The 19432-nt window shown below is 39.9% G+C and overlaps 2 protein-coding genes across 2 annotated transcripts in view; one reads left to right on the top strand and one right to left on the bottom strand.

The window, feature by feature from the left end:
• The window catches only part of LOC144358055 (uncharacterized), a 326453-nt gene extending 321189 nt beyond the window's left edge, over nt 1–5264 (bottom strand). Inside the window, exon 1 of the mRNA XM_085498177.1 lies at nt 5081–5264. Within this exon, the coding sequence (XP_085354303.1) occupies nt 5081–5117 (37 nt within the window). The 5' untranslated portion in view covers nt 5118–5264. The remainder of the gene's footprint in view (nt 1–5080) is intronic.
• A 2458-nt stretch (nt 5265–7722) lies between these two features.
• The window catches only part of LOC146747419 (uncharacterized), a 62013-nt gene continuing 50303 nt past the window's right edge, over nt 7723–19432 (top strand). The window contains exon 1 of the mRNA XM_085498176.1: nt 7723–7916. Coding sequence (XP_085354302.1) covers nt 7852–7916 — 65 coding nt within the window. The 5' untranslated portion in view covers nt 7723–7851. The remainder of the gene's footprint in view (nt 7917–19432) is intronic.

Raw genomic sequence — 19432 nt, 5'->3', positions numbered from 1 at the left:
GTGCGTCAGGGATATGTGGCCATGTGTTCAGCGGTTGCAAGGTGTGGGTGTTCTCTCCTCCCATCAGGTGAGTTTCCCAGGGGCCTGATCTCACTAAGTTGTTTTCTGGCCCCTTGCCGATTATATGCACATCTCCCCATCGTTTGGTCTCATCCCACGAGTTGGGGTCTGATTCCAAAACCACACTGTCCAGGTAGCGTTTGGTCCAGCGGAAAGGGTTTTGCATAAGATTACCCACCCAGGGGCCTTAAGCGTTACTTCTAGGTGGCTGACCAACGTCCACCCATCAACACCATCTGCGCGCCCTCCACCACACTCAGCACTCGGCTGGACCAGGGGGGGATGTGCCAACAGGGTTGCTTTGGATCCCGGCGCCTGTGATCCCATAAGCGCTTAAGCAACAGTAAGTGGTTGCTTTAGGATCGAGGGTGGGGGTGTGTACATTCTGTCACCAGGATTGATAATATTTCACATCACCGCAACGGTGTGGCTCGCCGAGTCATTACAGATTGAAGGCTCTGAGGGACCACCCGAGGTACCCACTGTATCCAGCGCGGACAAACTGCATCCTTTCAACTTAAATATGTAAGCAAGAGCATGTTCGAGTGTGCATCTCATGACAGGGTCGGCGAGAAGGGAGTCAAAACCCATAGCTGAGCCCGGACTTAAGGATAAATTCCTGAGTATGGTACCACACGGCGAACCTTGGCTGGTAGGGAGGAGGCGCAACGTGTGCCCTGACCTGAAAGCCCTGCCAGCATCCCCGTTAGTATTCAGTGCCAGAGGTCCCAGAGGAGACATGGTGCAACGAGCCTGAGCCTCGGCCTCACCCAAATCAGCGGGAGAGTCGCGGCTGAGAACGGCGGGTTCCCGGAAGAGACATGTTTAGAATGCGAGCGATGTTTTTTGTGTTTCTTCCTACTTGCCGACTGAGGTGCTGCAGTGTAGACAGCTCGCTCCAACTGCATCAGATCTACCGGGCCTGCTAGGGACGCAATCTTCCCCGACAGTCCTTCGACCAAAGCCCTCATCTCAGAGGCAAACCTGGTGCTGTGCGAGGACGAATCCACAAAGGGACCTGCAATGGGCCCCATAGGAGGAATGACCTCCAGGGGCACAGCCTCGTCATTGTCGGTAAAATCAAATAAACACCATCTGTGAAGCAACAGACTGTGAGGACGCCCTCCGATCAGTGGGGGGAAGACCGACAAATATCGGAACCTCCACCGTCGGGCCTCTTACTCAACGTCTCAGTACATGAAGTACCGGTAGTTGAGCACAAGGACTTTCCACTCATGCCAACACGCAACTCACTTTGACCGATTATACTAGACGCGCGACATTTGCTGCGTAAATGAGTGACACGGCCAGTCTCAGCAATTTTCACATTGCGCTGGAAAACATCCCAGGCCCAAGAACTCAAGAGATTACACACGCCTTCAGGGCAAAAACCCGAACCCCGCACGCAGTTGAGACATAAATAGAATTTCGAATGCGGATTCCATTCTGGTAAATTCTGAGTACAATCACTACATAGTCGCCTCAAAACCTGAGGGAACAAAATCTGCGGCTTCCCCTGACTTAGATTTTATCACTCCCTCATTGGCAGAATCGCTGATTAAGGTAGCGGAATAGTTTTTTGGGCACTTTTCACATTTTTTTTTGAAAATCACAAGCATAGCTCCATAAGGCATGCCACATACATTAGTGTATTTATTTTATTGAAAAAATAATATCTTGTACAAGTAAACTGGTTTTTTTCTTGTGTGCAAACAAATACCCAAGTTTTTTGTTTATCCAGTGTACACCCCATGAGTGCTTCTCATTAATATTCATGGTTAACAAACATAACTGAACTGGGGCTAAGCTATTTACAAACAACTGATAAGATATCTGTTTGTAGTTTACACACAGCTGATAAGATATGTGCACTGCTTCGTTTCAAGAGGAGGAAGCTGTACAGCAAAAACAAAAACAAAAAACACTTTCGAAACACAACAAATTTTGTATAAACAAAATAGTACATGAGTGTATCACATGTTACCGGATTTTGCCATAAATTCGCCCGGGCCGTTTAACGGCAGTTTGGTATTTTTTAAGATTTTTTTAAAAATATTTTGGGAAGACAAATTTATGTTCTAAATGTTATTTTTAAATCTGTTGTCAAAATAAAAGTACAATGTCACAGTTGGAGATTTTTTATTTTTGTTTTATTTCTGTTTGATACATTATATGCTTTTTAGGATCAGATCAGGGGGCCTTGACCCTTACCGAGTTCCGTGTTGATTGACATTCAACGAGATCCGAATTTTTAATTTGATGGCTGGTTTGAATTTATCCACTTTTACAGTGATCAATATAAGCGTTTGGAAATAGCATAATTATATTGCGTGAGTGAAAGAAGCCAGTGAAACAGCGTGTTCCATTTATTTCTAACGTGCGTGGTCGGCGTCTTTGATTGCGATTGTTTTGTATTTTTGTCTTCGAAATGTATCACTGGCTGCGTTTTTTTTGGGGTCACGTCTCGCAACTGAAAGTCCAAGCTGACTTTGTTTTGGCTGTAAAACTAAAAGCCCCCAACGTCGGATTCGTCAGCGTCATTCACAAATACTTGAAGGGCATCTGTGATGTCTTCACCTTCAAACTGTCTTCGTCCAAAAAGTCAAATTCGTCATCTTCTTCTCCAGAGTTAGCTTCCCCAGCTAACACCTCTTGAAGTTTGCTGTTCAGTAATTTACTTTCATTGACTCCACCGTCATTCACAGCAGTTTTCGTTTCCTCAACGTCGGTACTCACAATGGTAAAGGATGTTTCCCAAGATAGGACAACGTATTCAATGCGGAAGTGTGAATTATAAACAGACCAGAAAAGTCCGGTTAAAGCAACAAAAAGACAACAAAAAGACACTTTGAAGCCCCGTCATAGCCATAACAAGAAACCACGTGGGGTTGTTTAGTGTCTGTCAATATTTTAGAACACTGCATTTTCATTGGTCGAATTACGTTGAAAGAGTCGTCAATTGAAACAAATATTACAGTCTGTTGACAGTGATTGATCACTAGTACTGTTATCATCATGAGAAAAAAAAATTATCCGCAATGTACTTGCTGTTGGGGAGCCACACTACGGTAGCTTCCTTTGCCGAAATCGGAGATCGCCAGAATCTTCACGATAAAGTGGCAAGTTTAAAACTTGATGCAGCACAATTATTTGTGAACATAATGGACTTGAATTTAGCTGATGGTGGTTGTTACTATTTTAAACCAAAATCAAACCAAAGTCCGACGTACCTGCAAAAAGAGTGCATGTAAATGTGCTGTAAGACGAACACTTTGGTGAGGAGGGGCAGCGTTTCCTTCGAATTTGTCTGAAAATCGCTTTAGGCTTATTCAGGTAAAATGAAAACTAAACTTGCACGAACACTACAAAAGGTCCCTCCCGAAAATAACAAGTCCAACAAAAACGGTCTCGTCGGATGATGATTTACAATATTTTTGTGTTGAAAATTTACTCTGCATTTCTTCCAATTCCACACATAAAAAAACTTACCCCGCAGCCGTCATTTCATTTTCTTATTCTACCGTATTCTGCGCAAATTTGCTCGCGGGAGTCTGATAATTATTGTCAGAAAGTGTTCTTGTGTCTCTAAAAGACTTTGAAACTTGTGGAATACTCAAGAAAATAAGTTTGCAAATAAAACGGCCCAAACATAAATACGCTATGTTGACAAACACTTCAACTGCCCAGTGTAGTATTTGTGTTGTTTGCTACCTGCAAACAGAACCGCCCACTTTGCATAATCCCAGCTGTAATGAATGACGTCACCGTTCGTTATCAGCACAGACCGTGTCAAAACTCCATAGCGTGAAAGAAAACGGTAAAAATACAGTTTTTTCACAGACATAAATGTCAAATCATGATTTTTTCTGAAAACAACCTTCAAAGTACTAGTAATTTATTTACTACCAACCCATATAATTGTTGCTGCTAAAACGGGAGTTAACCTTGATTGAAGTTTAAAATCATAAAAGTGCCGATTTCTCAGTGTTCGATTTCTGGCAATTGCCGTTGACCTAATTTTAAATGGGGTTTCAGTGAGTAGCGCTACGATGTCGCCGTTTGGCTTTTCGTACTCTCGAATATGTTGGCTTCGTATCCGTATTTACATTTTTGCGAAATTCTATCGCATATTTTCACAAACCTCGCGCAAACCACCGGTATACACTAACTTCAACACCAAAAAACGTGCTTGAAATTTTCCATTTTCGGAGAGGAAAAAAAAACTTAATTTAAAAAATAGAAATATGGATTTAAACTTCATGACCCTTGCTTCAAAACAGTGTAAAGTTTTTGGCCGCATGCATGACATTTAAAAATGTATTCACGTTAGTTAATTATCAGCCGCACCGATTTTCAGAATCACGTGATGCTAAAACAAACATAATGTTCACAAAATATTAATAATAGAAAAGTACAAGTCAAGGGCTTTCCAAACATATATAGATTGTATAGGTTCTTGTAAAATTTACTCCGATTATAGATGTTTACATTTTTCATGCCAAAAAACTATCTCGCTACCTTAATGCCTACAGTTCAAATAGATGGTAGGTAATTGAACGAATAGAGGTGTAGCAAGGGAGGGAAAACGAGTGTACCAACTAAAGCCATCAACAAATAGTAAATAACGACAGTTATAATCATGACGGTGCCACTGTCACGATGTCTTTGAACGTGTGAAACTACGGCTCCTCCTGTCCCATGGCGAGGTACATTTATTCATCCTATCGTTGCCGGATGAATGCCCCCTCCCCAAGGTCCATCGATCACAAACATGAATATAATAGTGTCAGAAATAGATACCTGTAAAATATATTTGTTTCAACACTCCACTTTTAAATTTTATTGACGCAGAGAATCGGGGAGAGAGGATTAGAGAGGTACTTCATACCATGGTTTTCTACCTCCATGGTCATACACGACCACACGGACGACCAGCTGACAGATAAATAGCGATTTAGGTAACGATCGAGCGCGATCTGACTGAAGGTGAAATGAAACGACCGACCGGTAACATACTTACCAAAGACAAGTCGGGCCACATCTGAGGGTAAAAACATGGTCAAGTGTTCTGCCAAACGCTCTCGATAATCATTTTAGTTACGACATGAAGTAAAACATTAGAAAACAACGATATTTCTCAGTCTAAATTGTTATAGGTCACCTTGAGGTGGCGCTCTTTATTACGATTTCACTAATTCCCGGGGTCCTCTGCGCGAATGGCACTTTTTTATTATTAAAATAATATGTTTTTTGTTTGTTTGTTTGTTTGTTTAAATTAACAAAGTCGGTGATCGGCAACGTAATTGCAATAATTTTTTGTTCGTACAACGTAAATTGAAAAAATAAATTCCGTAATTCTGTAATCACAGGCTAGACGTACAACGTAATCAATCAAATATTTTTTTCGTACACTGTAAAAATGTGTCATTTTTCTCGGTACGTACAAGAATTTTCTAGGTTTTCGTTCTTAATTTTCCGTAAAATGTAAAATAACCTTTATTTTCTCTGTAAACTGTAATCATTCAATTTTCACTGTAAACTGTAAAAACGTCTTTTTTTCCTTGTAAATTGTAAAAAGCCCTTTTTATTTTCCGTAAAACTGTACCAGCTACCCCCCTTGCCCCCCCCCCGGTGATGTATTTCGTTGTTTCGTCAAATAAATATCGTCTTTGCTTTTATAAAGTGAACATGATTTTATAAAATGCTGTTCATGTTCTACTTCAGAGGTTGCTTGTCTCCCAGATGCTATTTTAAGCGTAGATCTACATTTTTTTTATTGTAGTGAGACATTTTTCAAGTTTTAAACTGTTTTTGAATTTCCGATAGGTTCTAAGTTTATTTTCTCCTTTTTAACGTTATTTATTCCATCATTCCAGTGCATACTGTGCTCTAGTTTGCCATTTAATGTTTTTAATTGTTAATTGTTTTGTTGATACTGGCTAACTGGGATGTCATTACACTGTACCACGGTTTTTTAGTAACCGCGATTGTACCATTTAGTTTTTATTTGTTTGTTTACTAAGGCTGCTTCCTTTACTAACTCTTTTGACATGTTCAACACAACGAGTTACGAACATCGAGCGCCCATAATTTTAAAGTCACGCCCACCTTTGCAAAAACCACGTTAAGCTAAACCAAATTATAACTTGATGTTCAATTACTGACATCGCAATAATAGATGGAGCGCATGATGGGACACCAAATCGACCATTCGGGTATTGCCAGCATATTTGATAACCATTCGGTTGAGTACTGCAACGCGCAATTTGATTTGGGATACGGTATTATCATTTAAATCATATCAGGTCCCTCTCTCAATTCTTCAATTGCAAGTTTATAAAAAACAGAGATTTTATTATAATTTCTATTTTGCAATGAATTTCATGTAAGACGCGTGACTTGGTAACATTACATGTAAGTTAGAAAGGTTAGTTTATTGTCACATATCGGGTGTTTTTTTTATTTTTTCGTTTCTCTGCCTGTTTACACTAAAGTTACATAACACATATATGCAGCAACCGGTACTGAGTACAATATACCCATATTTTCTACGTTCAACCTAATTTGTTATTCTGTTGTGTGCCTTCAACCGAAATAATGCACCAGTTTCAGATAGAATATAGAGGAAACTTGAAAATTCAACGTGTTACTCAGAGAGAAAATTGGCTCATATTTGATCCTCTTGACATTTATTCGGAAAAAATATGTTCGCTTCAAAGTTGCGGGTTTCATATCGTTTACAAACAATGAGCGAGGTAACTCAATTACGTTGTCCAACTGCAGCCTTGACATGCTAGATAATGTATCATTGTTCACGGTTCGTTTCAGAAATCGTTAATAGAGACGCATCTACGGGCCTGAATGCTTACAAAAAAGTATTTCCTAAGCTGATATCGCAAAGTATTGTTGTTGACTTAACATGTGTAGCCAAAAAGAGGAAGTTGGGATTGGAAACGAACAATGGGTAGCATAAACAGTTTTTTGAGTTACGAGCAACATCGATTTTTTGTTTTTTGAACACCCACTTACTTTAATTCATTTTTGACCATGCGGTAAGACTGTTTGTTTCAACTTTTGGCTTTAGTCGCTGGATGCGTGTGTGGAGTTTACAACAGCAGTGTGGGCTGTCTGTAACTAAGTGTTCAGTTAACTGTTAATTAATGTTGGAGCACAGTACTGTGGTTGGAGTTTCTAATTTGAATTTCGGTTGATAAATCTGTAAGTAAATCAGAGAACAATTCTAGGCTGTTAATTAATTTTCGTTAAACAGCAAATCGAGATACATATATACTTTTGGCATTGTTTTGCAAAAGTGGGTGTGGTTTCTAAAATATTGGCGTGGTCATTTTCGTAACTTGACGTTTTCGTAAAATTCAACATCTCCTACAACACTGCGTTCGACGCAAAATACAAATGCTGAGACATAAACTGTTCGTGCAACCATTTACCTTCATAGTACTATTGGCACCAAAGTGGTCTGTGTGGAATTAAATTGACACGATTGTGTTCAAATGAAATTACCCTGAATAATATTTATATTTTTAACTATTATTTTTCTTATACTTCCTTTTTGTAAAAAAAAAACGTTTGCTATTGCGTTCCACTTACCAGCTTCCATAGAGCGTTATTGTGTGTCAGCTTCTTAGTGTTGTTATTGCTTGCCAGCTCTTATTGTGCGCTCTTATTGCGTGCCAGCTTCACGCTGATTTACATATAACGAAAACCGAGTACGTGTGGACATATTTTCTTGGATGAACTCCGTGGTAAACCACGGTTGGTGGTGACTACTGGATGATGGAGTTAAAAGATGAAAAAGGAAAGAGTCCTTGTATGTCAAATGAAAAGGACCTAGAGCAGTGAGTTTTCTTATTGTCTTTAGTCTATTGTGTTTTTATGTTTCTGTATGTTGGGGTTACAGGCGGCATTCACGTTTATTGTCCGGGTTAGCAGTGGCCATCGTGCCCCGCATGTAAACAAACAATACATTTAAATCCAGGTACGGCCTGTGAGAGCACTGCACCGCAGCAATAGGGACAGGCAGTTTGGGAGGTCAAAGAGAATAACACACACTTACACATAGATGTCTTGGATCCATATATCCAGAGCTTATCAAATTTATAAAAACAGCAAATACCATTAGAGAAAACCACCTAATGGGTCATTAATATTTTTTTACATTATTCCATGTAACTGTATTGTAGTAGATTTTAGATAGTATAGTATAGTATAGTATAGTTTAGTATAGTATAGTATAGTGATTTTTGATATACGGATAAATAAAACGAAATTACATTAACGAAAGTGACTGATAACTTTTACTATAAAAACCTTAGCATCCCGTTGGCAGGCCAGTCACACTGGTTCTCACTACAAGAGGTTACGATCCCCCCTGCCAAATGCTAAGGAAAACTGAAACGTATATATACATATTTACATAAAATATTGTCCACCTATGCGGATCTGTTTTGCAAGGTTTTTATGACCGTATGCCCTTACTGACGTCAACCAAACATTTTATGTGGGAAGTTGGCACCCAAGGCTGACAGGTACTACACCTTGCCCATAGGTGACCTGGTGGTAGTTGTGACAAAGGGTAACCCCATTCTCCCAAGTCCATAGACTCCACAACCGGATGTAGTTTAAAATCTTGCCCAGGATAAATATATACATAATTAAACCATACACGTTGTCTTTATCAGGTAATACCTCACATTTTAGGTTGAGTTGGTGCCAGGCTTTTACGACCGTATGCCCTTACTGACGTCAACCAAACATTTTATGTGGGAAGTTGGTACCCAAGGCTGACAGGTACTACACCTTGCCCAAGGGTGACCTGGAGGTAGTTGTGGCAAAGGGTAACCTCATTCTCCCAAGTACAAAAACTCCACAACCGGATGCAGTTTTAACGTCATGCCCAGGACGTATTTCCTTAACATGAAACATAAAGCATTTACCAATTGAGTTGTAGCAATCCGTTGTCTAATGAACAAAGAGCGCCACCACACGTCCATGTCAGTTCAAACTGTTGTAGTTGGTCATTAAGTTTATAATATGCGTATTCTGATTTGATTCTGCTAGCTACACGGTTTTTGAAATTTTCAAGTGGGTAACTGGAACCGTTGCCATCCCGTTTATTACGACGACTGATATGAATGGAGATTTTTGCAGCACAAATTGTATACAGAAATATATTTTCACATTGCCTGGATAAAAACTTGTGACAGTTGTGAGGTGGTAGCGCAACAAACCACCATGATGGAGCTGACACATCTGGCTTCAGGAGTCTGGATCCTATACAGTTGACGAGCCTGCAAAGAGCGCCAATTTCATGACATTCCAGGAAAATATGTGACAGAGAGTCGAAATCTCCGCAGAGTGGACATTTGTCAGATGCAGTAAAATTGGAGTGCTTTAGGAAGCCGGTGGTGGCGTACGGCCCATGTATGATACGCCACTGTAAATCACCCTCATACTTTGTGATTGGTAATGCATAGCTGTCTTTAAAATTAGGTTTGAAGTCAGTAGGTGGACTGAGAATGTCTCGCCAGACAGTGTCCAATTTATATGGATGTTGGTTTATATGAAGAACCATTAACAAATATTTATATATTGCACCTTTATCAATTTTATACAGAGGCAAGTTTAACTCGTCCGACTCGTGTAACTGAAAACTTAGATGTGTCGGAGGTGGCTCATTAACATCGTTGTTTTTTAGTTTTGTGTTAATGACATTTTTCCATTTAGTTGGAATGGAATCGTGGATGACTTTGAGACTGAGTTTGAGAATACGTTCAGAGCGGATATTAACTTTATTTACAAAATATGAGCTGGAAAACCACGATTTGTTTGAAGTATCAAACAAATCCCCAATCCTCACAACTCCCGCGTCGGTAAAGTGCTTTAAAAGAAATGGTTCGTTCCTAAGTGGGTAACAGATGAGCGGATTATGAAAAAGTGGCTCAGAAAGTAGGCTAGTTGTATTCAAATCAATAATACGCATTTTTGCCAATGATTTCCAACACTGTAATAAGTCTGAGTAAAACGGTGGGAGATGAAGGAATGACATATTATGATTAGTGCAAAGTAAATGACGAGAATACCTCAGATCTTCGTTAGCAGCGTTGAAAAAGTAGTCTGTGAATTTAAAGCTTGGGTGGTCATAATCCGAATAGAGGTATCTCTGAATATATTCAAGCCGCATGGTGCGAATACGTGTAGGCAGATGAGTAACATTTTGACCACCTTTTTCCAAAGGCAAGTACAAGATTTCGGCTGTAATCCAATGGCGCCCATGCCACAGAAAATTAACAAATGATTTTTGTAGTGATAAAATGATATCAGGTGGTGGTGATAGGCTGTGGAGTCTGTATAACAATTGAGACGATAACAAATTGTTGACAACGAGCGCACGCCCTCTATAGGACATACTTGGTGCAAAATGAGACCAGAACTCAATTTTATTTTCAACTTTTTGCAGTAATTCTGTCCAGTTTTTTTTTGTAAACAGCTTGATATTACCAAGATATACCCCAAGCATCTTCAACCCCGAGTTGTTCCATTTAATGCCTAAAGGCGCGATGGTATTATTTCGCCAGGAACCAACCCATAAACCTTCCGATTTTACAAAGTTAACCTTTGAATTCGATGCACGTTCGTACGTTTGTAGCCATTTTCCAAGTTTATCAAAGTCTTGATGACGAGTAACGAAGAACTCAACATCATCAGCATATGCTGTAAGTTTGCATTGACGACCGTTGCTATGAGGAATAGTAATGCCTTTGATGTCTTTTTCTTTTCTAATTTTATCAAGTAATGGCTCGATTGCAATAACGTACAAAAGTGATGACAGTGAACAGCCCTGACGTATGCCCCGTGAAAGGGATACAGGTGCAGTGAGGGCGCTGTTTATACGGATTAGTGATTGTGCATTGAGATATATGAGTCTGATATAACTAATGAAAGTAGGACCAAAGCCAAAAGCTTTCAAAGTTTTAAACAGGTAATCATGGTGAATCCTGTCGAAGGCTTTTTCCTGATCGAGGGCGACAATACCCAATGGAGAGTTATTAATGTTTGCATAATCAATGCAGTCTCGGAGTAAGTTAATATTGTCATGAATATGACGGTTCGGAATGCTACAACTTTGATCGGAGTGTATGATTGAACTAATAACGAAGCGGAGACGTAGTGACAATGTTTTGGTGAGTATTTTGTAGTCACTACAAAGCAGACTCACAGGGCGCCAATTTTTCAAAAGAGTATTGTCCCCCTCCTTTGGGAGCAAGGTGACAACCGCCTTAGTGCATGATGTGGGCAATTTATTATCCTGAACTGAGCACAACATAACATCATACAGATCGTGACCAATGACATCCCAGAATTTCTGATAGAATTCGTACGGTATGCCATCAATGCCAGGGATACGCCCAGCGGCAAGAAGTTTAACAGTTTGTTTGAATTCATCATATGTGATGACATCATCCAGGTCATCACGATCACTTGCACTCAGCTGTGGTAAACCTTCTAGGATAATGTCTTGTGAAATTGTATCAGTGCTATCAGGTGTGTACAAATTGTTATAAAAGTTTCTAGTGATGTGAAGGATATCTTGAAAATTGTTAGTGAGATTGCCATCGTCACACTTAAGGTGGGTGATGGTCTTTTTCGTGCCATGCTGTTTTTCGACTTGAAAAAATATGAACTCGGAACATCGCTTTCATTCAAAAACCTGTGTCGCGCACGCGTAGCAGATCCTTGAGTTTGTTGCAAAACTATGCGTGTCAAAAGTTGTCTTTTCTCGTGATAAATCTCAGGAAATTCACTACCATTTCTCATGGAGTGCTCTATTTGATGGATTTCATTTTCAAGGCGCATTTTGTCTTGTTTAATGTTATGGTTTTTAAAATGACAGTAGTCTTGAGTTAACCATTTTATCTTATTTTTGCCGACATCCCACCAACATTGTAATTTGTTGAACATGTTGCGCTGAGTCTGCCAATAAACCCAGAACTCAGTAAAGGTATTAACATACTCAACATCCCCAAGTATTTCAATATTCATACACCAGACTGGATTTTTATTTCTGGTGTTACCAAAGGAAAGTTTTATAAAAAGTACAGAGTGATCAGAAAAAGCACAAGAGTCGTTAGTTATTTGTATTGTATTTATTCTACTGCGCATGTGCTTACTGATGTAAAACCTATCGAGACGTACCCGTGTACACGCACGTCCCCATGTATAATTAGTGATGTCGCCATGATAGTGACGCCAGGCGTCAACAAGTTTAAAGCGCTCTAACACGCTTTTGAGAGAGCGCGACGTGCGTATGTCTGGCTCATTGCCGCTGTTACGATCGAGTTCAGGTGAAATGGTGCAGTTGAAATCACCCCCTATTATAACGGGGTCATTGTTAAGACTGGTGATATGATTTTTTAGTTTTTGAAAGCATTCAATGCGCTCATTACTGTCAATTGGGGCATATACATTAAAAAGGTGAAAAGGACTGTTGTTTATTTTCACGTGTGCGTGCAGAAGATGACCATGAATAATATTTGTATGTGATAAAACAACAACATCGGAATTGGGTGCAAAGAAAACGGACACACCAGCGTGATTTGTAGTCCCATGAGAAAACAAACCAATACCTCGCCACACAACTTGCCAGGTATTAACATCCAAAGGTAGTGAGTGGGTTTCCTGTAAAAAGTAGAAATCACACGGATGATCACGTTTCAAGAATTCAAAAATTCTGTACCTTTTCATAGAGTCCCGGCAGCCATTGACATTTAAAGTGATTCCTGAGATAGAGGATGCCATGGTAGACAGAAAATATAAAATATTGATCAATTTGATGTCCATTATATTATATTTCAGCGATAAACTCGCCTGTTGTTTTAATATGCTTTTTTATTTTGTTGATCAGTTTACAGAGACGAATTTTTTGTGATGAATTCAATCTCTGTGAGTGACGATAGTTTGTAAGATGTTTAACAAGTACTTTGCGATTTGGGCAGAAATCAAAACACATTTCAATAAATTTTCTGGAATGTAGTGTTGCCACCAGAAAATTTTTAATCGCCATGTTGGAGATTTGAGTGTCGGTATCCCCAAGACTAGATACGAGAGATACAACTGATCCCTCATTGTCACTGCTTTGATCGTCGTCTATGTCCCCAGTGGTAATTTCTGGGTCACTGGGGGCTACGGAAGTTTCTTGTGTGTCAACAGACAACGTTTCTGGTGAGATTGAAAATGACTCTAGTGGTGAAAGGTTTGTTGATTCAAACGTACAAGTTGGTGATGATGGAGACAGAAGCAGGTCATGTGACGTAACAGTAGTAGTTACAGTGGCTGTAGATGGTTGTTTGCCTGTAGTAACCTCGGCAAAGGTTGGTTTTTTAGAAATGGTAACCTCTGCATAAACGTGCCGAGGTGCATCACTAGGTTGCAGCGGTAGAGAGGGGGAGGAAATAGGGGGAGAAGGAGGGGTTCGTACCCTCTCTTCTACTGAAGCAATGTCAGAAAAACGTTTGTTTAAAGCGCATTCGTTTTCATTCTCACAAAGTTGACTTTCAAAAGTTTCATTTTGCCTTTCGGCGTTATGGGGTGATCGAGCACGTTTTTTAGAACAGTTTGATTGTGTTTTGTCAACTTCCATGTTTGGATCATTTTCTTGGTTGATATCAGTTGATACGTTTTCATTAACATTGTCTGAATCTTTATCTGTTGTTTTATCATTATTTTCGATATTATTTTTACCCTGACACAATTGTTGACTGTCCGACCCCCTCATCCATAGCAGAAAATTGAGAGTTACCATTGTTCAGGGTGTCATTTTTGTTATTGACACTTTCTGTGGAATTCTGTTCTGGTCCGTCTGTCAAAGTGTGAATTGCATCGCCATTGTTTTCTGGGTTTTTATTTTGCATAACAATAGAGTGTTTGTTTGGGCAGTTATTACGTGTGTGACCTTTTTGATGACATGAAAAACATGCAAAATCATCGGTTGAAACATATATATTGAAAGTTTGGTTGTCATACACAATTGGCAATAAACCATTAATATTTGTGTTTTTGAGATGCACATAAACCTGTCTTCGAAAAGATTGAACATGTTTTAACGTTGGTTTTTTGCAACCAAGTGAGATAATACGGACACCACTCATTACCCGTCCATATGGTGTTAGAGCACGAGTAATGCATTCATTTGGTAGAAAAGGTGGCACATTTGATAAAACCACTTTGGTGGATGGGCGGACAAGTGGCTCTACCGAAATAGACAAATCGCCAATGTCCATTCCATTGACACAAACCATGTCAACACAGGAAACTGATGACATAAAGATTTGTTTATTCTTGAAGCAGCAATTATGTTGTTACCACCGATTAAATCGGCTGCTGTTTCCACGTACGTTTGAACTGGAATACCATCCACACTTTCACAACGAACTGCATGTCTTCTTGTAAGATTAACAGCAGGTGTGGGCGAAGCTTTTGTTTGAACGGCCGCCATCTTGGTTGCTGTTCACTTCGACCCACAATCAAACAAGGAAAAGGTCTCCAAAAACGATAAAATAACCAACAAAACTGAATAAGAAATACTCACACACAATCAGTGATATTATATACAAAACGTGGAAGCGTTGAAGAACAAGCACTGTACTCACAAAGGCAGCAAAAGACGAGCCAGTTGGCCGAGATCAGGAGCGTTCAAAAACACGTCCTGCTCCGACCGTAGTATAGTATAGTATAGTATAGTATAGTATAGTATAGTATAGTATAGTATAGTATAGTATAGTATAGTATAGTATAGTATAGTATAGTGATTTTTGATATACGGATAAATAAAACGAAATTACATTAACGAAAGTGACTGATAACTTTTACTATAAAAACCTTAGCATCCCGTTGGCAGGCCAGTCACACTGGTTCTCACTACAAGAGGTTACGATCCCCCCTGCCAAATGCTAAGGAAAACTGAAACGTATATATATACATATTTACATAAAATATTGTCCACCTATGCGGATCTGTTGGTGCAAGGTTTTTATGACCGTATGCCCTTACTGACGTCAACCAAACATTTTATGTGGGAAGTTGGCACCCAAGGCTGACAGGTACTACACCTTGCCCAAAGGTGACCTGGGGGTAGTTGTGGCAAAGGGTAACCCCATTCTCCCAAGTCTATAGACTCCACAACCGGATGTAGTTTAAAATCTTGCCCAGGATAAATATATACATATTTAAATTACCATACACGTTGCCATTATCAGGTAATACCTCAGACGTGAGGCTGAGTTGGTGCCAGGCTTTTACGACCGTATGCCCTTACTGACGTCAACCAAACATTTTATGTGGGAAGTTGGCACCCAAGGCTGACAGGTACTACACCTTGCCCAAGGGTGACCTGGAGGTAGTTGTGGCAAAGGGTAACCTCATTCTCCCAAGTACAAAAACTCCACAACCGGATGCAGTTTTAACGTCATGCCCAGGACTTTGACAAGTTGACAAACAGAACCATAACAGTTTTCACAATTGGATTTGTAATTTTCCATTTTCTAACGAACAAAGAGCGTCATTTGTAGTCCAAATGTATTCGAACCTGTCCTCCTGTTTCACAAGTTTGAAGTACTGGTACTCAGATTTAATTCTGCTGGTGATGCAAGTTTTGAAAATTTCCAACGGATCCACAAAAGCTCTTCCCTCCCGTTTATTCCGCCGGGAGATATGGATAGCTACTTTTGCAGTGATAAGGATGAAAAGAAAAATACTCTCACACTGACGAGAGAGAAAACAACGTGAGTGGTGAGGTGGTAAAATGACAAACCACCAAGGAGGAACCGTCAAACCAGGTTGTAAAAATTCAGTAGAAATGCGCGAAATGAAGCGACAGAGGGCGCCAATCGCCGGACATTCAATGAAAATGTGAATGAGCGAATCCAGATCACCACAAAGTGGACAATTTTCAGAATCTGCAAAATTTGCCCCAGCAAGAAAACCAGCAGTAGTATATGCACCATGCATTACACGCCATTGCAAATCTCCCTCACGTTTTGTGATGGGGGCAGTATAACACCTTTTGAAATTGGGTTTGATATCTGAAGGCAAGGCCAGAAGGTCACGCCATACAGTGTCAAGTTTGCCCGGGTGACGAATTTTGTTCATAACCGCTATGAGGTATTTGTATGTAACGCCTTTTTCAAGTTTGTATAGTGGAACATTCAGTTCGTCTGAGAAATGTAGCTGGAAACTGAGGTGACTAGATACAGGTTGATCAAGTATTAAGTTGTCTTTCATTTTTGTATTTATGGTTGCTTTCCATTTACCAGGAATAGCATTATGTACAACATTTAAACTTAGCTCAAGTATACGTCTGGAGTGTATATTGACTTTATTAACAAAAAAAGCGCTAGGAAGCCAGGTGTTATTTTCAAAGTCAAAAAGGTCACGTACCCTCAAAACGCCCGCAGTGGCAAAATGTTTTAAAAGAAACGGTTCATTCCGCAGTGGATGACAAATATGTGGGTTGTTAAACAATGGTTCAGCAAGAATGTCGGTAATGTTTGAATCATTAAAAATATGCTTCTTGTCAAGTGACTTCCAACAGCGCAGCAAGTCAGAGTAAAATGCAGGAAGTTGATGGAATTCAGTATTGAGTGTGGTGCATAATAAATGTTTGCCATACGACAGATTACCGGCTTGATTGAAAAAATAATCAGTATATCTAAAACACGGATGATTATAATCGGAATATAAATACCGCTGCACGTATTCAAGGCGCATACTGTCAATGCAAGATGGCAAGTGTGTGAGATTTTGCCCACCGTTTTCTGTAGGCAAATACACAGTTTCTGCCTGCACCCAATGGCGGCCTTGCCATAAAAAGTTTACAAACATGCTTTGGAGTGATGAGATAATGTCATGGGGAGGGGACAAACTATACAAGCGATAGAATAATTGTGACGAAAGCAAATTGTTGATAACAAGTGCGCGCCCTCTGTACGACATAGCAGGAGCAAAATGCGCCCAAAACTCCATTTTGTTTTCAACTTTTTGCTTTATTTCAGTCCAGTTTTTGTCAATGAATGTCTTGGTGTTCCCTAAATATACACCCAACAGTTTTAAGCCCGTGCTAGTCCACTTAATACCCAAGGGCGAGCTGCTAGTATTTCGCCAACTGCCAACCCACAACCCCTCAGACTTTTGAAAGTTGATTTTGGAGTTGGATGCGCTCTCATATATTTCCAACCATTGTGCTAGTTTATTAAAGTCTTGTTTGTGTGTAATGAATATTTCTATGTTGTCAGCATATGCTGTCAGTTTGCTGTTTAGTCCGTTACTCTGGGGGATCTCGATACCTGTGATGTTTTCATCTTGCCTGATTTTATGGAGTAACGGCTCAATGGCAATGACATATAAAAGTGTGGACAGAGAGCATCCTTGACGAATGCCTCGGGACAACATGATAGGTGATGTGAGGGCGCTGTTCACTCTAACCAGGGAGTGGGCATTTTTGTACAAAAGACACATGTACTGGATGAAATTTGGTCCAAAACCGAATGCACGTAGTGTCTTGAACAAATAAGTGTGGTTGATTCTGTCAAATGCTTTTTCCTGATCAAGAGCTACAATACCCAATGGAGTGTTTGTGGTGTTACAGTAATCGATACAATCTTGCAGTAGATTGATGTTGTCGTGAATGTGACGATTTGGGATACTGCAGCTCTGATCAGGATGGATGATGGAACCAATGACAGATTGAAGGCGTAGTGACAGTGTTTTCGTAAAGATTTTATAATCACTGCACAGGAGGCTAACAGGCCGCCAGTTTTTAAGACAAGTAATGTCCCCCTTTTTGGGCAGTAAAGTCACAACGGCCCTAGTGCAAGAAAGTGGGAAAAACCCATCACGAATAGAACAACCAAAAACTTCACAGAGATCTTTACCGATGATATTCCAGAATTTTTGAAAAAATTCGTATGGTAAACCATCAATACCGGGAGTACGCCCACTGGCAAGAACTTTAACTGTTGTTGTTACTTCTTCAAAAGAAATGGCTTTATCAAGATGTTCACGATCTGCTTCACTGAGATTTGGTAACCCTTCAAGAATAGTATTTTGTGCATTTTCATCAGTGTTATCGGGTGTGTAAAGGGATGCATAAAATTTGCAAGTGATGTTAAGTATCTCACAAGTGTCATCAGTTAGACGGCCATTTTCGCGCTGAATACGAGATATCGCTTTTTTGTGTCCATTTAATTTCTCAAGTTTGAAAAAATATGAACTGGGGGCATCAGACTCGTTCAGATATTTGTGACGGGCTCAAATGGCAAAACCTCTGTTTTCGTGCTGTTCAAGGCGTGACAGAGTTTTCCTGATAAGAACGGGAAGGAGAAGCGATGTTGGTTACATGTTCCATTTTCTTGATTTCATTTTCTAAGGCGCACTTTTTCTCTCTGTACACCCCTTGTTTGAAATGACAGTAGTCTTGTGACAACATTTTGATTTTGCGCTTCCCAATGTCCCACCATGTTTGCAAGTTTTTGAAAGTGTTACGTTGAGTTTGCCACTGTACCCATAATTCTGTAATTAAATTCACATATTCTGTGTCTTCAAGGACATGAATATTCAAACACCAGACTGGATTTTTTTGCTTTATGTTGTTAGTCAATTTGATGTGCACCAGAGAGTGGTCTGAAATGGATTGTGCGTCATTGTATATTTCAATAGTATTCAGACAGCTGCGCATGTGCTTGTAGATGTAAAATCTGTCAAGGCGTACGAGAGTGTCGCCACGCCCCCAAGTGAAATTTGTGTTGTTGCCATGGTGATGACGCCATGCATCGATAAGCTTAAACCGATCAAGCACAGAGCGTAGTGCGTACGACGTGCGCATGTCTGTCTCCCTACCACCATTACGGTCAATGCCAGGTGCAAGTGTGCAATTAAAATCACCCCCAACAATAATAGGATCATCATTCAATTTTTTGAGATGTTGCTTTAGTTGCTGAAAACATTGAACATGTCCATCAATGGGAGCATACACATTATACAGATTAAATGGGTTACTATTGATTTTTACATGTACATGCAGCAAGTGACCAGGCATAATGTCAGTGACAGATATAATGTCTACAGTTGAATTTGGCGCAAATAAGATGGCTACGCCAGCATGATTAGTCGTACCATGAGAAAACACGCCTCTTCCTCTCCATACAACTTGCCAAGTGTTTTCGTCTGATGGTAAAGAGTGGGTTTCTTGGAGAAAATAAAAATCACTCCTATAATTACGCTTCAACAACTCAAAAGCGCGGTACCTTTTCATTGCATCCCGACAACCATTTACATTAAAGGTTGCGCCAGATATGGAGTA

Source organism: Saccoglossus kowalevskii, chromosome 4 (assembly GCF_978046115.1).
Source record: "Saccoglossus kowalevskii chromosome 4, keSacKowa6.1, whole genome shotgun sequence".
Lineage (NCBI taxonomy): Eukaryota > Metazoa > Hemichordata > Enteropneusta > Harrimaniidae > Saccoglossus > Saccoglossus kowalevskii.
The sequence above is the reverse complement of the archived record's forward strand: the minus strand, read 5'-3'. Positions and strand labels throughout refer to the sequence as shown.